Here is a 27,088-nt window from a genome sequence, read left to right on the forward strand (position 1 = left end):
ATGTTGAAAAAAATAAACTAAACATAAGACTATGTAATGAGATCAAGAACCAACTCTAAAACAGTTTACAGTGCTCAATTAGCATCTTACTCCAGGAGTATTTTAAACTGCCTTAGCTAACCTCCTTCAAAATAAATCTTCTGGGTTAGCCTAAGATCCATCCCTGACTGTTCTACAGTCAAGGCACAGCTATTACTTTTTATTAATATCTTCTAAGCACAGTAGTTTTTTGATCGGTTTGTGCTGAGAAGGACTCTTGAGAAAGGCTCACCTAGAGTTCAGATCACCATGTTAGTTGTCCTGGCATCTACAGTGGTAATTTTCATTTTACTGTTTTCTTACAACATAACAGGTATTTTGAAAATAAACTGGCAGGCTGTGATCAGGTGAAAAGATTTCACCTGCCTCATCTGTCAGAATTACTTTGGGAAACACTCTTTAAAATACTGGGGTTTATGGCACATAGTGTCCTTGAATCAAATAATACTGTGGTTAAAAGACTATGAGGTAGAGGATTGAATTTTGCCTCTTTTATGTGCTCGTCTTGTGGGACTCATAACTTTTTATTAGCACTTCAAAAATGGTCACAAAAAACACACTGAAAGCAGACAACTGTTAATGTTGGCTAACAAACCCCACAGCTTAACGTACTGCATTATGGGGAGTCCAAGGTGAAAAAATACCATATATGCAAACCATACCATAAAAACTTCAACAACCCAAACACACCATAATTGGATATTGCAATAAAATGCCTCAGCTGAGTTGTGGGCCTGGACTTAGGGGAAATGGGAACAGAGAAAGTAGATACAAGAATGTTTGAAAGTTTTGTAGGTTTTCTAGAGCCAACATTTCTGACAATGGGGAAAAAAAAAAAAAAAGCAGAATATTCTAGGGCTATTTAATGAGCCTTATATACATGAGAGTTTTTGCTTTTTGTTTTTTAAAAAAAAAAAACAACAAACCAAAAACAAAAAACAAAACAGGTTAAAGAATAGAAATCCCAATCCTTGTGACCTTAAGTCACAGCAAACTGTTGAAATTTCCTTTTCCTACAAAGAACACCTGTTTGTAAAGACTGGCACAGATTTGCCCCTGCAGCAAGATAGCAAAATCAAACACATGATACCCCATTTTGTTCCCTGACGTTCCAATGTGCATCAACAAACTCTCACAGCCAAATAAATTCAATGCTACGTTCCTAAGTAACAGATTGTTTCAGATAAACTAACTGAGGTAAAAAAAAATAATTCTGGTACTGCAGAGCATAACAGTTCACCATAATGACATAAAATCTCTGTATTTCTACACAGCATTTCTAGAATATTCAGATCTGAGGACTTTTATCACTGAAGACAGGAAACCTCCAGGTAAGCACGATAACACTTTTCAACCTTCCATCACACCAAGGTCCATAAATCAACTACTGTGTAATTTTTCCCAGTTATAAGCTTGGAAAGATCTGTCTTGCTTGGAAATTAAGATCATACTCTAAATATGGGAATTCAAAACAAACCTTATGTATTATATATAATTTCTATTTTCTTCTACTTTGTATGACCAATAGCAGAAAAGGTAAATTTATGTACTGACAGCTCATGCATTCATTCCCATAGATCTCAAAATAGAAGTCATGACTTCTCTGCCTTAGATTGATAGTGCTGTTATAAAAGCTCTGATGCTTACCTGAAAGGAAGAATGCTATTTGGATTTATTTTGAGAATGAATGCTATGTGAGTTATAACAAGTACTCATGTGAATTAATAATGTGATCCCATATCTTATCGGTAAGTGCTCCTAGCTTCAAAAAAGATGTTTACTTGAAGACTGTGGTTATACTTCTAAAGTTAAATAGACATCCCTATAGTGGTGTCTCTGAAAAGCTCTCTCTTTCTGATCTTCATAGGTCTGTAAGAATAATATTCCAAGGTATTAACTTTTCTTGTCTGAAATACAAGAAGTAACCCTAAGAAATACTTTAATGTTTGCATTCCTAGGAAAGAAGCTCTTCTTTGAATATGCTCATAGCATTACAACAACTTCAATTACACATCCTTCCTACTGGTCTTCTAAAAACTGGTTCTGTTTCTTTATCATGGCAACTGATGCAGAGATCTGGGGTTTCTATAAAGAGTTGCATTCCTTATGCCTTTCTAGACTCCCGATGAGAAAGAGTTCAGTTTCCTCTTTGAACTAAGATGGCTCTGAATGCAGAATTTCTCTTTGCAGCTTGAGACGTCTGGTAATGTGCAGTTAGTCAACAAAACAGTGGTTTCATAATTCTTAAGGCACCTGTGGTTTTCACTTGCCTATAACTTCCAAAATAATCTGGAACATGGGAAAGCACAAAGCAAGCTCTGTGCCAGAGGATGGTTGTAGTTGCCAAGAAAGGAGATTTTTTTTTTTAATCACTCTGAGGATTTAAGAAATACAAAAAGCTGAATCACAACCTTTGCATTAGATGTATCAACAGAATTTTTTTTTTAGTGAGTCAAATTAATTTAAAACTGTTAAATGCATTATAACAAGTCATGTCTCACAAATTATTCATTCTCTGAAAGAATGAACAGTGTGTGATTCAGATGAAACTGATTTACAGAGTAAATTGTTACATTTCCAAATCTTTTTTCTGATTATGTCATTCATAGGACCTTAGTGCCAACTATCATGGGAAGAGAGGAAAAAAAGTGAGGAAAAATGTTTAATAACTGGTTAGCAGACAGGAAGCATGTTAGAAATAAATGGTCAGTATTCACAACAGAGAAGGAAGAGTTCCCAACAAGATGTCTCAGGTTCTTGTGACAATGAACCTCCTATTTTTTTTTGCATTTTAGAAGACAGGGTGATGAGTGAAGTGAAAGTCCAACACTAAAACATTAACCACAACGAGGACTATCTAAAGCTGCCTTTGAAGAGCTGTACAAGGATCTCACAATACTGAGTCACTTGGCAAAGAAAAAAGAATGACAGATTAAATTCAAAATAGCACTTTGCAAACGACTGCATATGCAAGGCAAGAAGAGATAGCCCTAATTGCAGGTGAACATTCATGATTTCCTGTAACTTTCATTAGTATTAACAGTCAATTTAAACTCTTTGATTATTGTTCTTCACATCTAGTAGCATTAAAAGGAAAAATAAGATTAAATTTTATGAATTATTAAGTAACAGGAAACAATACCAAAATAGGAAATACTTCCTACACAAATATGATGCACAACATCTGCACAACTATTTCAACAAGATGGTATACTTAGAAAAGGTACGGAGAAAGAAGAGCAAAATGAATCAACATGAAGAAAAAGTGTCTCCAGTTAATCTCTGACAATATTAAATACATTAAGAAACTTTAATTTGAAAAAATAGTATAGGAATACTGACTCTTGGAGTAAACCACATAGTTCTGTCTGATTTTGTCCTGTCCTTTTGGGATGATGATGATGCAGAGGCTGCCTATATTCAGTTAATATGTGATTGTAGGAATTAAGGATAGAAATCAAATAGGAATCAAATATATTAGGGTAGTTATGGTTTTTTGTTGTTGTTGTTTTGCTTTTCTTGTTTGTGTTTTTGCCTAGTATGCTCCTTGAAACTTAATGGGGCACCAGCTACTACAATTATATCGAATATGAGAATACAGGAGAGGGAGAAGAGAGAAGATTAAATTTTTTCAGCAGCCAGGGAAGGCACAAATGGAATCAAATGTGGGCAGAGCACACATTTTAGAATTAGAATTTAAAATTAAGCCTTGAAATTAAGCCTTCAACATGAAAGATCTGCTTCTGGGAAATCCATCTGAGCTGTTAGTTGCTGTGGCGACAGGTAAAATTATGAAGAAGGAGGAGCATTTGTTGCCAATGAGTGACATCTCTTACCAACACCATACTGCTGGCTGGTACAAGGTCATGGAGCTGCAGATAGAAGCTGCATTACATGCTGCAAGCTTCAGCACAATTAAAAAGGTTCCCAAGACTTATGAAAGCAAAATCTTCAAGAGGCTGAAAAAAGAATATGAGATGAAACCATCTCATGGAAGGTACATGAAGCAGAAAAAGTGCTAATCTGGTAACACAGGAGAGGCTTGTACCACATGAAACTCATTGGATGGGTGTTACCACAATATGGCACATCTCCCACACTTTGCCACTTGCTCAACATATATAATTCAACTGTAGTTGTAATCTCAGTAACCAGACAGGAGAATGAGATAAACCAGGCTTCCCTCCCATGGATTTTTTTAGGGAGGTTCTGAACTTTGCCACACTATATCCCAAGTAACTCTCAAAAGGCAACAGAAAAAAATAATGAACTACTCAACAGTAAACAAAGAGTCTAGTCTACTAGAAGTAAATAATTCTAAGAGAAACATTCAAAATAAATGAGTGCTTGAGCTTTCAGCTTTGAAGAATTGTTCTCATTTTTGTGGAGTGTTTAAAATGAGTCTGCATCCCATATGAACCTGGCACTTCAATACGCTTACAGCAGTAACTTCAGCAGCTGCCACTTGATGTGAACAAACTGTGTTTTTCCCCTCTCTGGAAGAGCTTGGGCATAAACCAAACATTTGTTCTTCAACTGTGCCCTCTCCTGCCTTCCTGCTGACAAGTTGGCTCCACTTGCAAAATCTGTTTTATCATTACTTGTCTTTTGGTGACAGTCTTCGAGCAGAGCAGGCCTCATAAAGAAGAGCAACTATGAGCCCAATCCCAAACCACCCTCTTCCTGCATGTATGAATCTGAACCCCACTCAGATGCTCAAAAGAATCAAATTGTACACCATCTAATGATTTTTCCCCACCTAAAAGTCCTTCAAAGTTCCTCATAACATTACTAAAGCAAGACAACTGTAATATATGCAGTGGTGCTGTTTTCAGTATCATTCGAAGCAAATCTCCCAGTTTCATCAACTGGACAAAGTCACAGAACACTTAAATGTGCAGCTCATCTCATTTTTCAACAAGCATCATCTTATTTCTTTAGCAATTCTCACTAAGCTACTACTATATGAATACTGGGGAACTTTATCACAATACAAAGGGTCAATAAATGACTTTTCTTTTAATGAACCAAGATGTGATTTGGACAGAAGACCTCAGGAAGACAGCTGTGGAGTGAATTTTATACCAAAATATTGGCAATAAGGCAAATATGGCAATAAGAAATTCTGGACAAAAAAAGTGTAAAAATACACCTTCACTGTAACTTTTATATGCATCTAAGGAACGTTGTTTAAAGATCATTGTGAAAGTTAGGAAATGAAACATTCATACAAATAAACCATGCCTGTGTGCATAGGCATCATAATGGCGAAGGGTACGGGCAGAAACTGATTCTAAAATGAGTGGGATTGGGTCTTAATCTGCAGGACAAGTCTTTCTGCTCCATTTGGAAAGTGTTTAGTGAATGCACATGGGAGCTAGATGTAGAGAAAGAATGATCTCATGAGTATGATGGCAAGAGCGTTTCCATGGAAAACTGTATTGTACCATTCCTAGAAGCATAGAATCATAGAAAGTTAGGGGTTGGAAGGGACCTCAAGAGGTCGTCATCTAGTCTACCCTCCCTGCCAAAGCAGGATCACCTAGGGCAGGCCAAAAAGGAATGCATCCAGGTGGGTTTGGAAAGTCTCTGGAGAAGAAGACTACATCATCTCTGGAGTAGTTTGCTCCAGTGCTCTGTCATCCTCACAGTAACGATTCTCCTCGTGTTGAGATGGAACTCCCTACGTTCTAGCTTAAACCCATTATTCCCTGTCCTATTACTGAGCACCAACACCAAGAAATTGGCCCCTTCCTCTTGACACCCATGGCCCCTTCCTCTTGATGCTCACCCCTCGGATCTTTATAGACATTCTTCTGGCTGTAGTTTCCTGCATCTCAGTCAAACATTTATATTAACCACATTATGGTGTCCAAAACAATACACAATGGAGCCTGATACACAGAAGATCTACTTGGTGACTGCCACTAAAATGAGTGATGATGCTCTGAAAACACGAAGCTCTTTTAACTCAAGCTGATCATATGAAAATTTAAAAATTTATTTCTTTCCCACCTGCAAAAGGTGGGAAAATATTGTGAAAATAAAAAGGTTTAATCAAGTTTCCAGATACAGCAATTACAAGAGAAGAGGCCATGACACTATAGCTTTTTCTTCAGAACAAAATTTGAATAAAATCTAGTATAAGACAAAGGAAATAATTAATTTTATAAGCATGATTGATTGTGTATTAGGATTTGGGCATGATTATACAACTAGCTCTCTTTACTCATACATAAAAGGGAGATAAACTGAAGTTCCTGTAACAATCTTAATTCTCTAAATTTTTAATGCTTGATATTACAATTCTAAATTTCTAATATCATACTAGCTTTTTTTTTTTGTCCTACATACAAGCTAATATAGTATTTTTAAGTGTTGTAAGTAGAAATGTATGCTACAAATGCTTATGAGAATCAGTAAGTTCTAGAAAACTGCCTCACTAGAGCCTATACCATTCCATAATTGATTTATTATGGCTTTGACATGAAAAACATGTACTGGTAAACTGTTCTTTGAATGAATTGAGAGGTGTTTTCTGGGAGGGAGGACAATATCTTTACTGACAGTGAAACAAGATTTACCAAATAGCTTTTGAGAGAACAAGCTAGGAAACAGAAGTTAACGCTAGTAACAATTTAGATGTTTTACCTAATAGTCTTAGAACAGGATCAAACTATGTGTTTCCTGCCAGCCAAGTGATTACAAAGAGCTGAGTTCAAGTGTGGCAAAGGCTGTGTCCCAAAAAAAAAAAAAAAAAAAAAAAAAAAAAAAAAAAAAGGTGTTTTTTTAAAATTTATTTTCTACTGGTTCATATTTTTTGTAATAGTATCTTGTCTAACTAAAACAACAATGAAGGACCTGGATTAACACAAATGGGATGCAACCCCCATTGTCTTCTCCCCTAGGGAGAACCACTTGCTGAAGGGGACTGAAGTAAGGCAGCGATACACGGCTGCTACCTGCTCTGCCTTCCTCTGGTTTATGATATGAACACTATGAACTGTATTTATATCACCTACTTTTCGACAGCTAATGTGAACATTTCAGTGCCTCTAATTTAGGCACCTCACTGCTGCAGAGTGATTCAGCCTGCCTGTGCTGAGGACCTAAACTCACCCTGTAGCTAAAAGAGGGAAAGCTTTGAAGTCTGTGCTTGTATCTACCACAGCAAACAGGGCAGTGCTATAGGAGCAAACCCCTAGGGTAAAACACCGGTGCAGAGAACCTGACATCTACACTATATATATTAAAAGCTTTGGATCTATCCTGATCTGGGCCTGTGGATTCAAATCACAGAACTGTGGAATCATTTGGATTGTAAGGCCCCTTAAAGGCAACCCAGTTCCAACCCCTCTGCATGCGCAGGGACACCTCTCACTACACCAGGCTGCTCCAAGTCCTGCCCAACCTGGCCTTGAACACTTCCAGGGAGGGAGCATCCACAGCTTCCTTGAATACCTGGTAAAGGTTGGAGGACATCTTCTAGTTATGCAAAAAAAGTCTATCTTGTGTTCTCCATGACCACTCTGATGTGCATCCAAGCACAGGAAGTACAGACAACAGGAAGCTTCACTTTGCATGAAACAAAACAATTGCAATAAGGCCCCCGCTCCAGACTTTATTACCAGGTGGGACAACACCTTTCATTTTGTTTGCTTTTCTGTTTGCTAGTGAGTGTCACACATCATTTCATATGCTGAGATACTCTCATCTCACATGCATAGTTAAGGAATGTTGTTTCACAAATATCAGCAAATTAGCATCTTTTCTTTCACCATCCATACAGAGCTTTACATAAATATATTTATGCACCTCACAAATACAACACAGAAGTCCATCTTAATAAATAAATTCCAGGATTTTGCAAATATCTGGAGACTTACTGTCATCTTAACACAATAAGAACGTATTTTTTAAAAATCCTTTAATGTATCGTATCCTTAAATGGAGAGTATCTTGGAACGCAGTCCTTTGTTCTTTTTCAGGTAGTCATGTTCTCCTGGCAGCAGAATCATATCTTGAGACTAAAAACCCGTAAAATTCTCTTTTCTTCATGGGATTATGAACAATTTACATTTAACAATTGCAGTCTTTGAAAAATGTACTTGATGGAGTGATTAATTATGAGCATCAAAGCAAACACATGGAAGATTTTTTGAAAAACTAGTCACAACTATGAAGTTCAGAGACTACTGTCAGAAATACTCCAACAAGCACTTGTGCCTGATAAGATTTTGAAAGCAAGAACAATGCTGCAAAATTCATGTGCAAAGCAAGGAAGGAGAAATTAAAGCCTCACATCCAAGGGAAGTACCTTCCTGTACCTCCACTTCAGTCCACATGCAGTATTTTTCAAATCACATGGGTTCAGGATATAACCACAATGTGCTACTATGTTTTTTTTTTTATTATTATTAGCACAATTTAAAAATCTGGTTTGATGTTTCATTCCTTAAATTTGCATTTATTCACTGTTACTAAAAACAGAGTTAGCATAAAAGATGTCAAGTAGACGTTCACTCAGATTAAAATTAAACTATCAGTAAGTAGATCAGTTAGCCCTGTGGTGCCACACATTATGAGCTTGCACACCTTATGGGCTGATTCAGACTCTGGTTGCATCTGCCATCCATTATTCTGAAATTCTGCTTTGGGTCAAATACTCCACCTTCTCCTTTTGTAACATAAAGAGAGGACGTTTATGGGGTTTTTTGTTTGTTTTGTTTTGTGTTTTTTTTAATTAAGTTTTTTTTCCAGAGGTCATATGTCTGTTTAACACATAAAAAGCCAAGGTTTTGGCAATTTCATATTAATTTTACATTTGGATTTGATTATGCTGATTATTTTTCAGTGTCACTCAATAGGATGAAAAAACTATTGGCAATGCTTGATGTTTCTGCTAACTTGGTGGAGTAATTTTGAAATAATGGCATTAAAAATTGCCATGCTAATGAAAAAAATAATTTTTCACTCCCTAAATAGATTACCATACTTTTTATCTTAAAATTCAATATCACGGTAAATGGTAGATGAGCAGTGTTTTGCTTGGAGCTAGCTTATTTTCAGAGCAATTTTGTCAGGCTTTAGTCTAGCAAATGGTCATATTTTCACTTCTATAATCTGAAGTAGATTTTGATTTTTTTGACTAGAGCAGGATGGCAAAGCACCTCTTCAACCCCACCACTTCTGTCTTGCTGCTGCTTTTTCTTGCTTTGTCCTTTGTATATATGCTCCCCAAAGTGATGATGCTTGCGAAATAAAACACATTTGCACTGCTGTTTCCTATTTACACTTCTCCCTCCTTCAAAAATGAGGGTAAAAAATACATAATCCTCTCATTCCTAACGCCTTCATTTGATGTTCTACCCAAATTCAGATAAATCACACCTTCTACTTCGACTAAATCACACCCTCTTCTACTTCTCATACCATTATTCTTCACACAGTACCAAATTACTGCACAAAGCAAGACATGCTGTTATTTAACTTAAGTAAAGATACTCTGCACAAGAGTGGTTAAGATAATTTTTAAGGTTAAACTGTTGACATTCTGTGAAGTTCAGAACCACACATATGTATATATGCCAGCTTGGACAGTCTGGGGATCTTGATCTGCAGCTCAGGTGGGATGTTCCTACCTGGCTCACTTCACATTATTTGCAAAGTGAGCTGCACAGCTTCTCAGCTGCCTTTTGACAAAGGATGGGAATTGACTGGTTTTAAGTCTCATGATCTAAAAAAAATACAGGGACTGAGTATAGAGGGGTCATAAAAACAGAGTTTGTAAAAAAAAAAATTCAGTGCTGTAAAAATTTAAGCAAAAGTGCTATACTAATACACACTAAAGTTACAAAAGATTACTTCACTTTACTGCTTATTTTGTTCCTGCAGATATTGCTGGACTTGGAATGTCTTCCTCTACTTTCACACAGCTCTTCAGAAGCAAACTGCTTCTGTGTGCCTCATGCTTTTGATCCTCAACACTTTGCTCCTTCAAAAAGACTGAAGGGACTCCTCTTCCCTCCATATTCCCAAAGGATAAAATGTTTCTGGAGTTTTGGTTGCAAATACTGAGCAACTAAAATCTCCTGAAAAGCAGACTGTCCAGGAAAGAAAATTCTGGGTAAAGAAATCTTGGCCCTACTAAAATCCAACAGAGTTTGATACAGACTTCGGTGAAATCAGCAATTTATTCATCCTTCAGGAAAAGCTGTAATGATGAATCATTATGAAGAGATGATTTCTGAAATACGGATAAAACCAAATTGTGCCTGACAAGTTTAAAAACTACTCCCATCAGAGGCTGGAAAGGAGGATAAATCATGAATGTAAGAAGACAACACTCCTCTTCTGGAGTACTGGCAGATAAACCTACAGTTTGGAATTGAAGAAGCAGATTAAGATAATTTAGAAAAATATAAAGTTAAAAAAAAATGTAAAAGATTGAGCAACTGGGAAAAAAGACAGAATGGAGTGAAGCTACTGAGTATTTACTGTCAGGTTATCTTTATAAGAAAAACAGCAAAAATTAAATACAAAAAACCTTGACAAGGACCAGTAAAACCATACAGGTAAAGGAACTCCAGTAACCTAGACAGTCAAAACCTTAGCACTCTGATTTGGCAGCTTCTTTAGCTATCCTACCTGAGGGGGAAAGATGAGTTGGAAAGACTTGTAATTAACAGGAAAGCAAAAATTAGTCAAAGAAAGAAACTTTCTCTAGAATGATACGCACATAAGACAGGGTAACTGTCTGCAGAGGTAAATGACTCCTTGCAGTAGGGGTGCAGAGGGAAGAGCATTTTGAGAGTGTGGTAAGTTTTTTTAAATGTACTAAGGGGACTGTGTAGATCTTAAAAACCTAAGGGATGTTTAAAAAAGGGAAAAGGAAGAAACTGAGAGAAGGACTGATGCAGTTGTTAGTCACTCGGGAGCACCCAGTCAAAGACAGGTGATAAATGTGTCATATTCATTTTTTAGTTTACTAAGTAAGCCCCTGTCAAATGACTACAAATTACTTAGAAAGGAAGGTTTCATGCCAGCGTTATTTTTGTGACTAATGGCAGTAAGCAGGGAATTCACATTTAAAGTGAAACCAAAAAAACCAACCACAGAAAGCCTTTTAAGCCCACCTATCACGATTCCACCAAGTATCCACCTTCTCAAACGTGGTCTTATCTATGTAATCGCATGAGAAATGCTTCTTTAGTTCCCACATCTGCCTACATGACAGTTCTCCTGCAAGCTGAATGCAGACCTACCCCAGTCCTCCTAGCTCTCTGCATCCTTCTTTCTCTGAAAATAAAACGTATTAGTTCTACGATTTTTATTGCTTTTCTCAATTTGTTGTTACAAAGCTCCTCTGAAAATCTCTAAGTCCTGAATGAATGTAATGTCCTGAATGAATTAGAATATAATGGTGTTAATCACAAAGGAAAGCTGCTATAATTTTGCCAAACTGTGTTTGCTCCAGTTTCATTTTAAGTACTTACTTTGGTTTACATTTATGGATTGCTTAAATTGATGTTTGTGTTGGTTTTCACCCAAAAAGATATTTAAAGATGTAGGAAAACTCAGTAGTGAAGGTCAACAGTGTACAATCAACAGATTCATCATGCCAGGTATACAGCACTCATCAGAACTTAATTTCCTTAAATGTTATGATATTTAGAACACCTCTTGCATTTTGATGAGCAGTCCCTGGATTTCTTGAAAAGCAGCCCAATTAAAAAATAATGAACCTATTTTTTTCTGAAACTGACTCATTATCCTGGTGGTTTCCAACAGCAACTTAGAGCTCACTATTAAATCAAATTATTTTGTGCCTTTTGGCCAGTGATACTTTTGCAACCTTCTAAGGAGCTTCTAAAGTCAAGCAATTTTCCCAGGAGAAAATTTTACAGTTGCTGTTATTCCCACTGCTGAGTTTATATCTAGGCTCCAAAAGCAAATAAAACTTCTAGTGTAAACAGACAGAACTTAACAGGATGCTCAAGACCTCTCTCTTCTACCTTAACCTTAGTGGAACACCTTAGAGAAAGGAGTCTAGCTTCATATTCAGCTGAGAACACCAGGATTTCTGCTGCTGACAATCCTCTGATTATTTTTTTGCTTTTGTTTTTATAGTGCTGTTCTTTAAAAAAAAAACATTCACCGGATGCACAATGTTATAACAACCTTTTGGCAAGGGTCTACAAGAACTGCTCTTCCCCACGGCCCACCCACACTAACAGGAAAATAGAAACATCTTCCAGCAAGGTTTTGTGTTCTGCGTACATCTCTGAGGAAGAATCAACCCATTGTTTGGAACTGCAACCAACCCAAAACTCACCTTTGACATTATTCACATGCACTTCCAATAGCTTTTCCAGAAAAGACTCACTCCTGCAGAAAACAAAAAATATTCCTGTGTGCAGTTTCACACCAACTCAGCATCACTTTTTGAGTATCCTGCCAGGTGGGAGAAGGCAATTTGTACCTTCAGAGTCCATGTGCTTGTTTGGAGCAAAACTGATGTATCAAAATGGTTTAGGATGCCTGGGAATCTGTAAGCCAAAGGGCCAGCAGCCACCTACACTGGGAACCATGTTAATCCAAACTGGTCCCTATAGAACATCACATTTCAAGGTGTAGATGCTTGTTTACACTGTGGTTTCTCCCCTTACAGTACTTAAAGAAAAAAGACTTGCTACCACTACTGACAAATGATAACAAGGTGACAGGAACATTCACTGTACTTTGTCTAATTTAGGCTATAGTGGCCCAAGCAATGAGTTCCCCATCAAATCTCTGGGGAAAATTACTCCATAAACCAAAGCGTCTGTCACACATCTTTTAGATTATCGCTGATGGCTTGCAATCTAGTATTTGATTACTAATAATTTAAATAAAATTATCATCACAGGAAGAAAATTTAAATTGTTTAAATATTCAAAAGGAAAAAACCAAGGGGGGAAAAATCCTTCTATGCTGACCAATTTTCAATCTGGTTATGTTTTTTATTAAGAAAAGCTTCAAGATCAAATAGCAATGCCAGTCTACTTCACAGCTACCTTACGTTTAAATAGATGTATTATGGGCAGAGCTCTCCTTGGCAAAGAAAATTAATTTTGCCAACCTGCTCTCACTCTTTTCTATCACTAATCTTCCCCATTACAAGAAGTAATTATTTCTTGGGCAGAAGCAGAGTGAAGAAACTATCTAGCCAAGTGCAGCCTGCCCCCAACTCATGGAGGAGCTGCAGATTCAGGATACTGGTTTCAGTCTGTTTTCTATTAGGCAGCTTACACAAAAATATTCATTCATTTGTTGGACTGGAGCTGGAGAGAATGTTTCAGCTCTTTCAAAAATAGTGTCCTCTGATATGCTACCAGTCAAGCCCAAAACTGAACACTCCCTCTGGCTTACTGAACATGCCATTATCTATCCACAGTGGAATCATATCAAAAGGAAAGATGTCAAGCATCACTCTAAAAAAAGGGCCTTGAAGATGTTTTCCCAAAAGATGAGGGGTGAGGACACAACTCTCTCACTCATCAGCATCCCTCACAGAACCCTTCTCCTAGGTTACAGTCACTGGCTGATAATTCAGTTGTTGGAATTAATTCTCCTCATGCATTGTATCCTGCAGCCTTAGGCACCTATATGAGAACTTTATCTTGCACGTCGGGAAGCTGCCTAAAAATAAGGGGCTCTATCAGTAAATACAGCAATGGCCTAACTCTTTGAAGAAGTAGTAAGTATTGCAACACATATAAGTAATGTTAGAAAATTATTGTTCTGATATTTTTTCTTCTTCTGAAATGAGGAGGCATGTATGTGTGTGTGCAACATAAACATGAAATGTTCCAGGCAGAACAGAAAAGAATGATTTAGAAAAAAAGGGAAGGAGTCCCTCATAAACAACAGAGAAATTTTTCAGAATATATTCTTGAGCTTGCCTTTGCAAACCAAGTCCTCACTGTTGAAAGGTATTCATGCACCTCTCTTGTAAAATTAGACTAACCAAGATGTTTTTTCAACAAGAATTTGTTTGAATATTGAGTTCCTGCTATTTGTAACAGAACCTAGTAAGTGCCTTTGCTCCAAAGGGGTCCATATGATCAGCACATACAAATCACAGCAGAGTGAAATAAAAGGAGACAAATATTTGTGGAATAAATATAAGTAATGTTTACAGATTTGCTTTCAATATGAGAGTGTCAAAAATACAAGTATCTATTGATCAGAAAAGATGTTTGCTCACTGTTACCATCATCTCCCCAAGATGTTTATGGTTGAAAATTGTAAATAACTCATAATTGCTGATTTAAACTAATTAAGACCGTACCCTCTGTATCTTTACATGGAAATAACACCAAGACACACAACCTCTAAGCCCTGTTTTGAGGCTTTTTTTTTGCTACATCAGTCCTTCCCATATGACTCATCTGAACACTCACTGCATGCAACAGTTTGAGCAGCTCCCAACATCAGGCAAACCACAGAAAGGAACAAAATGATCAGCTCTTACATATCAGCCATTAAAATGATGATGATGATCCCAATCTGCCAACTCCATTAGTCTTTCTAGAAAGGTTTATTGTCCACACTGTACAATTACTCTAATAATTATGTTGAAAGAATTATAAAAAATAAGCTAAAAGTATATAAATCAATAGCTGAGATACATGTATGATACTTCATCCAATCTGAAATTCAGGGTCCTGAATCAAAATTGCTCAGCATTAAAGACTAATATCTGGATGAATCTGCTCTAAACTGTAGAATTTTCTTCAATCTTGAGTTTGATTTTTTCTGGTGTTTCAGCTAAAAAGGACATGAAAATTCTGCAGAGTTTCCTCCTCTGTCAAGAGCAGAGAGGTCTATTTTCTTCTTGCATGAAGAAAATGGCAGAGACCAACACATCACCAGAAACATGGAAATTAGTCTAAAATTATCAAAGAAGCCTAAATTAACAATTAAAGAAAAACTATGCAAATTTTAAAAGGAAAATTGGGCCTTACTTATAACCCAAAAATTTGCAACAAAATACCTTGGGGAAAAAGCTGTCTAATTTATGATATAATTTCATCAGACGTTTTGAGCGTAAGGGACTGTCTGGTTACATGGATATACATTCATACTTCTGTGCATTCTTCTCAGTTGAAGATAAGACCTTGGTCTTAGGCAAATTGTGAGAGAAGAGCAATTTAAATCCATTCCAGATATGGAAAAGCTCCATCTGAGCAGTGGGCTGTCTGTATGTGTTTAAGTATCCACCAGGAATCAGATTTTGGTATACAGGGTACAAAGATTTTGTGGTTTGGCCAGCTTCTCCACTGATCATAGATTGTGCTTTAGACAATGATTTACAGTGTCCAGCTGGAGCTGTTTTAAAAAGCAAACTCAGACTCTAAATTGCTAATTAACAAGGTACAAAGATGCTTCCACAAAGTATCCATCAATTATTGTAGTAATCTCAGAGGGATATGAAGTTGGTGTCCTTTGAAAGGACAATTAAAAAATTAAGCAGCATATTTATTTGTACTAGATTTGTCATTTAGGTAATAGAAAAAGTTTAAACAGTATGTAAATTACTATGATGTCACAATTGTGACATCTTATGAAGAAATAATGGCATAAATATAAAATGCTCTTTGCAGATAGAACTGTCCCTTCTTTATAATTCTCTGGTGCTTCAAACAATTAAATTGTAATTTTGAATTTTGATCATTTACTGCTTTGCGTAAAAACCCTGCGATTAATTCTCTGCCATCAGCTGCATTCAATGGAGATAGACAGTAAGAAATCAAGTTTGGGGTTCTTTAACTCGAAAACATGGTAGCAGAAGTGTGCAAAAGTACCCCACAACCAATTTTATTACAGTCAATTTATCTGTGGCGCTTCATATGCTGTCTCCATAATTAAAGAAGAAAGAGGCTTTGGAGTTCTCATTCAAAGAATGGCACAGGACTTCTGAAGATCAGCTTTAAGAACAAGTTAATCACTATTTCAGTGCTCAGTTTCAGGAAGTCATTTCTGGAGTCCTTCCCCTTCATCAGCCATACTACACTGCAAAGACAGGTGCTTCTATTTAATCAATACATTTAAGTTATGGTGCAGGTATTCAATTAACAATGCTCATTGCCTACCCAAAGCCAGCATGACAGACCATCTTTGAACAAAAGTGGTCAAGGATTATTGCTCCAGGCTTTTCACCAATTCAATAAATAACCTTCCCCTGTGCCATTATTTTAAATAGCTTCCTTTTTTAAATTAGATTTTGATTTTCTGGTCAGAAACACTTAATTCTCTGATCAGCCAAAAAAACCTATTTCGCAATTTTGATAAGCATGGTCTGTTTTTCCTGCCTTTTTTTTTTTTTTTTTTTTTTTTGGCAGCTATCAGAAAATAGGTTACTTCACACACAAAAAAAAACCTTTTACTTTTTAAGTAAATTCTTACTGTGGGTCAGCGTTGGCATCTTCTTTCACATATCTGAAATTGCTTTAAATACATGCATGTTAGGCAAAGTTTGGATCAGACAAGAATACTGTAACTTGCAATGACTAACTGGTCTGAGTTAGAAACTGTTCAAGAGGTATGTTCTGTATTTCTCTACAACACGGATAATGCTGGCAGACAAAATGATATTCTCATCAAAGGAATCTGAATTTCTCATATGCAGTATTATCTTATATTTTGTAAATAAAAAGCTAAAAGAGAAATATTTATAATATGTGTTTTTGCTGTGAAACAACTTTGTGTAACTAAGATGAAGTCAACTGTTCATACTTTTAGCTCCTTTCTCTATGAAATATTATGTTAGTTTAAGAGAAAAGACAAAAAACACATCAGGTTTAGCCACTGGATACGGGGTGCTCATCATACTTCTGTCACTGCATTATTTAAACTTCTTAGAGACTAGCACAAATTCCAAAATTATTCAGAAATTAAAAGATATATTAAACAGCTTCTGAAGTCTGCGGACTGACAGATGGATACTTCAAACACACACCAAAGCATCCTCTCGCTTTTAGTATCTTACATTTCAGCACTACTATGAGTAAAATTTCATTTTTTAAGGTAAAGTTGCATGTAGCTGAGAAAGACTGCCCTAAGGCAAAGAAAATATTTAAAACATGAAAACAACAATAAATAGAAGTATATAAACCTGTGGTCTAACAATCCAATCAATTTGCCTCATAAACTTGAAATTTCAATGTGCCATAAAATCAGCAGACACCCACTTAACTGACCACATTAACTATCACATATCGACACGGTAACAAACGGAGAGTTTTCTTATTGCATTTTGGTTCCATGTGAGCAAGACCCTTTCCTCTTGCAGTTTCATGACAATTGTGAGGCATCCACCATCAAATGTTAAGGCCTGATTTCTCATCATGACTTCAGGCACATGTTCCCACATACCCTCTTGAGTAAGTTCAAGATCTTTTTCAGTGGATGTCCTGGTTTTGCTGGGACAGAACTGTAAATCATTTTTCTGCTCAGGGAAACTGTAGTTTTGATGGGCAGCAGAGGCCAATCCTACGAGAACAAAAGAGAGAAGATGCTCTGGTACGTGGGTGTCTGTAGTGACAAAGTTCAACCACGCACTTGTGGAGGATAGGAGGGACAAAGCCCAGGACAACTGACCCAAGCTGGCCCACCTGAGTGTCCCATATCATGAAAGTCACCATCACTATATATCAGGAAGTCTGAGGGGGTGTTTTTCTATCTACCATGGCTGCCTTCCCAAGACTGTCCCATCTGCCTTGTCAGCCATGCCATGCCATGCCTGAGCACTGCTCCTGCTGTGACCATCACATTCTCACTGGAGCTGTCATTACCACAGGGATGGGCATTCACCTCTCACTGCTAGAAGAGATCAAGTCACAACTGCTATCTGAGGCTGAGTCTAACTTTGTATCTTGTATTAACATTGGGGTTCATTTTTATTACTATATTACATGTTTCCATTTCCACAGGTCTCATTTCCTTTTCCTGATTCCCCCTCTCAGGTGGGGCTGGATGATAGAACAACCATCCAAATGGTGACAGTGGGTTAGCTATCAGATGGGCTCACTGGTGTGGATCAGCAAGTCAGACTCCCACGCAGTGAGGTGAGGAGTAAATGAAAACATACTTCAGTAGTCTGGAGCCATGCCTTTTTCTAGGTTTAAAAGAGGTTTAAGCCAGAAACTCAGTCTGCTCTCTCAGGCCGTGGAGTACAGTTATGTAAAACTCACAACAAGAGACAGACATTGTTCTCTCTGCAATGAGACAATGACATATTAGGGACTGAGCTTGAACTACTGAGAACTGCCCACTTAGCTGAGCAACAAGCACTGAAGGAACAGTTCAACAATAGAAATGCCAATACATCCAGAGCATGATAACTCAGGTTGCCACAGTGTCTTTGAGATTAGATGGTGAGAAAAAGGAGACATCTACAGACTGTATGGTGAAAAAGGAGCATTAAAAAAAATAAGAAGAAGAAAGAAAGAAATGGAGTACCTCTGCATCCTATTCATCAGAAATACAGCAGCACTTTTAACTTTTTCAGTCTTCTTCCCTCCACCTAGGACTTGAAAGGTCTTAACACCTAACAGTGAATGCAAACTGAGTCAAGCAATGAGAGAAAGTAGTACTCCCATTCATGCTTCATCTTCCAGTAATCTCCAACAATTCATCCTACCTATATTCTCTACTTGGTTCTCTGAGTCAGGTTTTTGCTGGCCTTTATTCCTCTATCTAGAGCTGTGTATTTGTAGAACAAAGCCACACATTGCTACATTCACTAAAGACTATCCAAAATGAAAACATAGATCAATGTGTCATCTAATGGTTGTTACAGATTCAAATGCTGCAACCACAAATGCCAGCACTTTATCCAAAATGTTACCTCTGCTACTTGATTGATATCACCAGAAAAATTAACCTTAGACAACAGCAGCTCAAAGAGAAACATTTCCTGAATGTTCAAGAAACTGAACCCTGAACTGAAAAGAATCTACAGGAAATGCTACACAGGACCTGACAAGAGCCTCTTTGTCTGTGATCATCAGTCAGCACCATCAGATTTTTGCACGGATGGTTGTGCGTAAAGATCCTTTCTCTAATGTTCACTTCACTACTTAAAAAATAATTCTATTTCCTATATTAATTACTACTTATAGGGTCTTGAAGGAAAACAGCAAAGTCAGAAGTCAACTGGAAACATATAACATGAGGGTGGTACTGAAGCATTCACAAAGAACATCTGGAATACTTCTCACAACAATAGCAACACCCATGTCCATCCTCACACTCTACCATACCTTTTTTTCTAATACCCAGATGTTCAAAATTCTCATCCCATGTGTTGACTTCTCTCCAAGACAAACTTGGACAAAAGCCAGATGGGTTGTCCCTATAGTCTGCAGGTTGTTAGAAACCCAACGCTCAACTCAGAGGGATGTGGCCAAAAATATCAGTGAAATTTATGTCTGCCATTATCAACATGGAAAGAGCCACAGAGACTGACAAACCATCTGTCAACAGAGAGGTCTAGTTCTTGACTTAGAGGACTGGTTATATTACCTACTGCTTAGTCAAGCATCAGGCTTGAACTAAGTGAATTCCCCAAACAGTGGGACTGGTGTGGCTGACTTAGCCTTTGATCTTTCTGACATATATGAACTGGGTAGTTTTTTATTGTGCATACTTTGCATTCATGTGTGTTTGTACATGTGTTTTTCAGATGGGGCCCAGGAACTGAAGTTTCAACCCAGTATGCATATACCTATCTTGGTAGTGTATAGCTTCTTTAGATCTTTAAGTGCTTAAATGTGACTTTAAGGCCAATCCAGGTAAAAGCCATGATTGTACCTGCACATGCACACACATGCACAAGCACAGATATGGCTGCATTATTCTGTACCTAATTTAATGCAACAGCCCTGCAAGATGCTTGTTAAAAGCAGTCAAGGCTTCCATTTATTTCAGGAGATTTGTCTTGCTATTTTAAACCCAACAGGTCAGTGAGCAGGTCCCAGGCTCCATTGTTAGTCAAACATCTGAAGAAATGCTTCTTTCAGGAGAAAGAAAAAAAACAAAACAAAAAAAACCCTAAAAACCCCACCAGCTTAGGATGCTGGAGACCCTTTACATCTACTGCTCAGCTGGAGACGGGGTTAAAAGGCCATTAGAAGTGCAAGGTGACAGATCTCACAGGCTAGGCCAGCCAGAGAACATTTTGCTGTTTGCATTAGGAATATCAGCCCTCCCTGCTTCAAGGCCAGGGCAAGCAGCTGGCGGGTCTCCATCCCAAAGCTGGGGTTGGGCTGAAGAGCCTCCTGCTGGGGCCCTGGGTATCTACAGGTGCTGGTAAGACACCAACCTTCCAGAACTAGTAATGACCCCTGGCTTTGCTCACCCACCAGAGACTGGCATAGCCGGGTGCAGCTGCAAGGCTCCAGTCGCTGCAGTCGGTGGGAGGGAGCCCGGGCATCCTTTTTGGAGCACCTGTACATCTTCTGCATTTTGCAGTGGCTCAAGAGAGTGAAGTACCTTTGTTTCACTTTGCTGGAAGGAAAAGGTCACGCTAGCCGAAAGAAGCTTGCTGGAGAGAGATGGTGTTCTTTGTGACAGCTTCCTGTACAGACAGGTGAAAATTTTCTTATTAGGGAAGATCATTTTTTGGATGTTTGCAAGGGTTCTTGTAGCTATGAGTAGTAAAGAAAGTAAACCCGAGTTTCAGTAGGCATTAGACTGTTTTTACATATAGAGGAATGAAGTGCTAAGAATTTTACTAGGCATATGTTTTCCTGCCATCTGCAACACATTTTAAATTGCAACTTGTAATGTATTCTCTCTGTTTAGCATAATAACTATTCTGCCTTTAAACACCAACCCTTATATGCTGTTCTTAGGAATTTGTGGAGAAGTGTTAATTCTTTTACACATATTTAAGCTGCTAAAATAATTATGCCTGGTAGTATGAACACTGAAAACCACAGAATGAAGTTTCCCTTCCCAGGGAGATAGCACCCATTAACCAGGTACGAAGGGGAGTACACAGTCATGGTTCACTGAAAACGTAATTTCATTTTTCTAGTAATGGGACTGCTGATACTTTGATACCGTAATGGAGCTTTAAGCACCAAGCTTGTTATTTCAACTAGAAACTTTAATGTAATTATGCATTTTTACTTTATTAAGCAGAAAGGACAACTAGTATGAGTAGTTTTCTTACATGTATTATGGAGAAGACAGAGATCTCCAAGTGACACTGCAAGATGCTCAAGTCATTCAAAAGAAATGGCAGGTGGTAATTTTAAAGACGAATTACCCAGAAAAGGTTTTATTGTTGATCACTTGTTATAAGATTTGCCATTTGCAAGTAATTGTACATTCAGCTGAAACTGACCTTTTATGAGAGCCAAGTGGTAATATAAATGAAATGAATATATTCTTTATTGCAGTAATATAAAAAGAATGGCCTGAGCTTTTAACATAATGCTTGACCTCTCTGGTGTCTGAACACTACCTACTCTCAAGAGTACTTCACAATAGCATATGATGAAATAACTACTAATAAAGAATTAGAATGTTTTAACACATTAGCACTTAGAAGTTTAGAAAATATTACAGCTTCAGGTATGCTTTGTGATTACAGATCAGACTAATGACAGAAACGGAGAAGATGATTAGTGTATAAAACACTGAAATTCATCATTGCACCAATTATTAAAACACTGTCTTTTCTATTTTGAAGTCCCTCTTTCCAAAATACCATAAAATCACATCAGGAAACTCCAGATGCTGAGGTTTCAAATTCTTGGTCAAAAATTAAATGTTTATAAGCATTAAAACCATGCTGTTTCTCCTCAAAGGCCCTGATCTTACAAACAGTACCTTTAGGCTTAGATGTGCATACGTAAGTTGTATTCCCTTCAGCTGCGCCCGTCACACACAAACCAGTAGGTATGTACAAAAGTGACAGCAACGCTGGGTCTTCGTGCTATACTTTTCCTAGGTAAATGCACACAATGGTTTATCAGTGTGCACCATGCACACACAATGGAAAAAGAAGGGAGACCATAAGGCAGGGTGACCAGACAGTCTCTTGATGCTGCAGTTACTGAAGTTGCAAACAGATGAGGAGCAGTCATCCACAGTGCAGAAGATACTACTACAACAGCACTAAAAGAAGAAAATTGCACAGATTATGTGAAATTCTGCATCCATCCTCACTGGCATCACCGAGATCAGGAGTGCATTAATCTCCAATGATCCAATTCACATTTCACAAATTTGCATCGATTATATTATTGATTTCAGTAAGGCTATTACTGTTTTACACCCCTGGGACAACTGCTCAAGGTGCATGTGAATCCCTGCTTGTTTCCTGGTCTACACAGGAAATATCCTGTGTATATCTATTTTATTCATATCTATTTTACATCTATTTTATTCACACAACTGTCAGTGACAGTACAGAGAAACAGTAAAAGAGGCATTAATTAACAAATGCTTTGATTCTGACTTGGTCAGGAAGATTTTCCCCTGTTCTCCTGTCAATCTATCATTACATGTTAGAGCTACTTAAGGAAAGTGAAACATTCAGAAAGAGTACCTTGGGAACATCTGACATGTACTAATAGCTCAATTGCGTGAGTGACTGCTGAGTTTATTTTTATTATTATTATTACTATTACCACTTTGGTGCTACAAGCAACTGTGTTATGCTTGCTAGCTTTCTTCAGTCAGCGCCTCTGTATTATGCTAGTATGAACCCCATTCATCAAAGCACAATTACAAATAACTCCTGACCTTCAAAATGAAGGCTTTGCTTCTGCTTTCATTTCAGTTACTTTCACTATGGTTTCTCTGTGTTGCCAGCATCTCACCTCGTTCATCATCTGCACGGGATAACAAAGCTCAATAACTTCTAACAGACTATTCAGAATCAGCATCATTACAGTGGGATGCTTTAGCAGAACACTACTAGTCTTTCTCTAAATACACTACTATTCAACATCTAGTTAAAAAAAACAAAACACAAACAAACAAACAAACAAAACAAACAAGGAATTCCCTCCCCCCCAAAAAAACCCACAATCAAACAACAACAACACACAAAATTAAAGGAAACAAAAAAACCCAACAACAAAAAAACCATAAACAAAACCACAAGCAACAACCCCCCTTTCCTTCACCTCTCAAAATCTCTAGATTGGCTAGAAGTGGAAAGGCATAAAGATATATCCACTGCTTTTAAATAGTCAAATATTCACTTTCATTCAGAAAAACTTTGAGGCAAGGACATGCTCCACCTTTAACTTTTATGTTTCGCTTTCAAAGCTTCCTCTAAGATGCTGTACGTAATTGGAATCATGGCTGGAGTTAAAGCACTGCTAACAGATATGTGCTGTGATTTTTCTCTTTTGTATTGGCTTCCAAGTGACAGATTTTCCTACAGCAAAACATTTCCTTCAAAGTCCTCAGGAGCTCCACTCAGTGCTTGTGAATGCTGGGTCACGGCAGCATGAGTCTGAGACTTCAACCCTTCTCCACATGCAGGATATTCCACAGCAGCTCTATCAGAGGACAGATTTTACAAGGATAGCCCAGCAGACACTACAAGCTACTGCTACCCACCCTGGATGTGACTGATGCATAACATCAAGCCCACAGCAGCATGATACATAGACTTCAAATTTTCTTCCTCCCCCAATTCTCTAGCAAAGTTCCCTTACTGAAGTGCTACTTTGACAGCCTACATTGGAAACCAGCTTTATGTGCTGCACTCCAGTGTCAGCCAGAGCACCAGAATTCAGTGATCAGTCAAGATGTCAGACACAGCCGGATGATTACAAATAAGTACTATGCAATTACATTGAACAATTTGGCATTGTTGCAAAAGCCTCGCAGACAACCATAATCACAGTATTACCATCCTCAACACATTTCACTTACAACAAAATACTGTAGGAAAACCTTGACTTACAGTGCCAGCCTTTAAAATCTGTAACTCCTACTTTCTCCATTCAAAAGTAAGAGCCAGTGATAAATAATCTTACAAGTTACCTAAGTTTGTCTTTGCATCTCTGTGTATGCAGCCTCTCTAATTTAAACAGACTCTCCAGCTCTTTTCATCAGTGCATACACACTACTCCCTCAGTTTCTCAAGTAGCTTTTAAACAAATGACAAATGAAAACATAGGACTACCGTTAAATCCCAACACATAAAGCATACTGGGTATTACTACTTTCCATCATTTTATCCAGCCATTGATGCAAAATCTTTTGAAAACATATTGTTTCTTCAGAAATACTACTGTAATCGAAGTTCTCTGAACTCTTTAAAACGTGAGGCATTTGACAGACTACTTCTTTTGGAACAGTAACAAATTAACTGAGTCAGTATGGTGGGAAAAGACAGAAGGAAACAAACAGAGAAACAAACAAACAAAAAATCATTCTGAAATCTGCATGTTGATTACTTTAATTAAACTTCTAACATCACACCAGGTTGCAAATGCATAACTTTCACATTAACAAGAGCACATTCTGCATCAACAGCTATTACACAACCTCTCAGCACCACACAAGTAAAGCATACTCCAAAACATACCTTAAAGCAACAACTGAGTAACTTGGATAGCTACACACAGAGCTGCTTAAAGCTGATCTACCAACTAGTAACATGACAGGTAAACCACAAAGAAAAAAACCAATTTGTAATACGAAGGTCAGAAGAGAAACAACTCAGACCTGTATAAATCATGCACATCTTAGCCATAAAAATAGATAGTACTTATGAAGCTTAGCAGGAAACAGAAGAGTAACTTTGAATAGAACAATTATTAAATATTTAACTACCATGAGTAATACTGACACATGTTAAAAGAAACTTGCAAATAAATGAATTACTTAAAAATAGGATGGCAATTTTGCACTGTAAATTCAGAAAATAAATGAGACAATAAAACTCCTCTGTGAGCTGAAAGCAACAAGTGTTTACTCAAAGTTACTAAAGAAGTCTGAAATTCACTGGAGATTATTGTTACATTTTTGAAAGGGACAGGGAATATCCTAAAATCCTGTATGAAAGCATATGGAGTAACTGAGCGAAGGAAAAGCATGACTGCATATCCAAAGGATCTGTGGCTCACAAGAGAGATTTCGTCAGTTGATATAACTTATGAGCAATCTGAAATTTTAAAATAAGACCACAGAAACACCAGAGAATTGGTGAGCTTGAGGGACGAAGGTGCTTGTGGATCAGTTACACCCACAGGCCCTTTACTCCCCTGCCTTATTCCAAGGCACAGTGGGGCAAACCTATGTGACCGAAGGAACCAGCATGGCTATGCATTGACCTGGTCTGCTCTGCACCAGACATGGAACAACCCTTGCCGTATTTCTGTCAACTACATCCTCTCTGTCCTGAGATTTTCCACATTTATCATTCCTCACGTAAAGTGCTAAATACTGCACATTGAATAACTGTGGCTTTATTTCACCTTGAGGAAGATAAATCTACTGCTTCCAACTCTAAAAAGGAAGCAGGCAAACCGAGGGGCAACTAATTCACTCTACAAACAGCAGAACCTAACAGCAAAGTGCAAGTGGCAAAGCAGAAATTTTTCTAGAGAGCTCAAGCAGTCCAATTTAAGCAGCCCAAGCCTTCCCATACAATTTCTCTCTTTTTGTCATGCCCTCCGATTGCTAGAAGATTATCTAACCCGGACATATTTTTGTTCATTCATTCCCAAAGATACAATAGGACTAAGGTTGTAAGGAAAAGCAAGAAAATTATCACAAAAAACAACCTCAACACCTTCGTCGGCAGATTGAGATATAACCTGTTGTAGGCATATTTCAGCAGAAGGAAAAGCTAAGTAACAGGCTGCCTGTAGTGACTAGGGCTGCGGTGCGGGGTGTGTGTGTGCGGGTGTGTGTGTGTGTGGGTGTGTGTGCGGGTGTGTGTGTACGGGGGTGCCTCTACCCAGCAGTCGATGCCTCTGCTCGATCCGGGCTGCAGCGGAGGCGCCCGGCTGCGCCTCCAAGGGGCGAGATGCCCGGCACAGGGGTGCGCGCCTGGGCTGGTCCCTTCGGAGGGGCACGCTGCTCCCCGGGGCGGCGACAGGGTCCAGGTAAGAGGGGGTGGGAGGCAAGACTGCCTTTCTCACCTTCCTCTTCCCCCTCCCTCCCACCCTATCTCCTCTGGCAGAGGGCAAAGTTATTTCCCCCTCGCACGGCGGCAGCGGGGGCAGCAGCCACTGCGGAACCGCTTGCTGCCTCTCGCAGCCCGGCTGCAACTCTCAAGAAGTTTCCACTGGCGAACAGAAACGCGGCTGAGTCTCGCCCGCGCCTCCCCTCCTTTTTTTTTTTTTTTTTTTTCCTCAACATGCCCCACCACCCCTCTTAGTTTTTATATTTTATTTAATCGTTTATTTACACAGCCTTACACCCCGCCGGGAAGCCTCCGGCTACCACCCGGAGCGGCAGAGCCGCTCCACATCGTCCAGCCAACGCGGAGAGTCACGACCCCGCTTCCGCGGAGAGTGCGCGCAGCCTGGCGGCCCCCCGGTCCCGCTCTGCCCGGCCCCTTACCTGCGATCTCTTGGTAGGGCACGCTGGCCAAGCTGAAGCCTTTGGCGCTGTACGCCTGCCGCACCTCGCCGCAGCTCCGCGCCTTGCCCTCGGCTCCCGCGGCCGCGGACGGTAGCGGCGGCAGTAGCAGCAGCAGCAGCAGCGGCGGCAGCGATCCCGCCAGGGCGCAGCGCTGCGCAGCCCCCTGCGCCGCCGGCATGGCGCGGCGCGCAAGTCCCGCGCAGCGCGTAAGTCCCGCGCCACCGCCGCCGCACCGCCGCGCCTCCTCCGGTGCCGCGCCCCCCGTCTGCGGGGGTGGCGGCCCGGGAGCCCCCCGGCCGCCGAGGCAAACTTTTGCGAAGCGGGGGGGAGATGGGCGCGCACACGCACACATGCGCGCACGGCGGGGGCGGGAGAGCGGCGAGCCTCGTCCCCCCGGCTCCTTTTCCAAATGCCAAAGCGGTCTTCCCCAGCCGAA

At 39.0% G+C, this 27,088-nt stretch overlaps 1 protein-coding gene across 1 annotated transcript in view; it reads right to left on the reverse strand.

The window, feature by feature from the left end:
- Positions 1 to 26,830, reverse strand: part of GPC6 (glypican 6) — a 761,222-nt gene extending 734,392 nt beyond the window's left edge. The window contains exon 1 of the mRNA XM_030459184.1: positions 26,632 to 26,830. Coding sequence (XP_030315044.1) covers positions 26,632 to 26,830 — 199 coding nt within the window. The remainder of the gene's footprint in view (positions 1 to 26,631) is intronic.
- Positions 26,831 to 27,088: the final 258 nt, after the last annotated feature.

Source organism: Calypte anna, chromosome 1, assembly GCF_003957555.1.
Source record: "Calypte anna isolate BGI_N300 chromosome 1, bCalAnn1_v1.p, whole genome shotgun sequence".
Taxonomy (NCBI): Eukaryota; Metazoa; Chordata; class Aves; order Apodiformes; family Trochilidae; genus Calypte; species Calypte anna.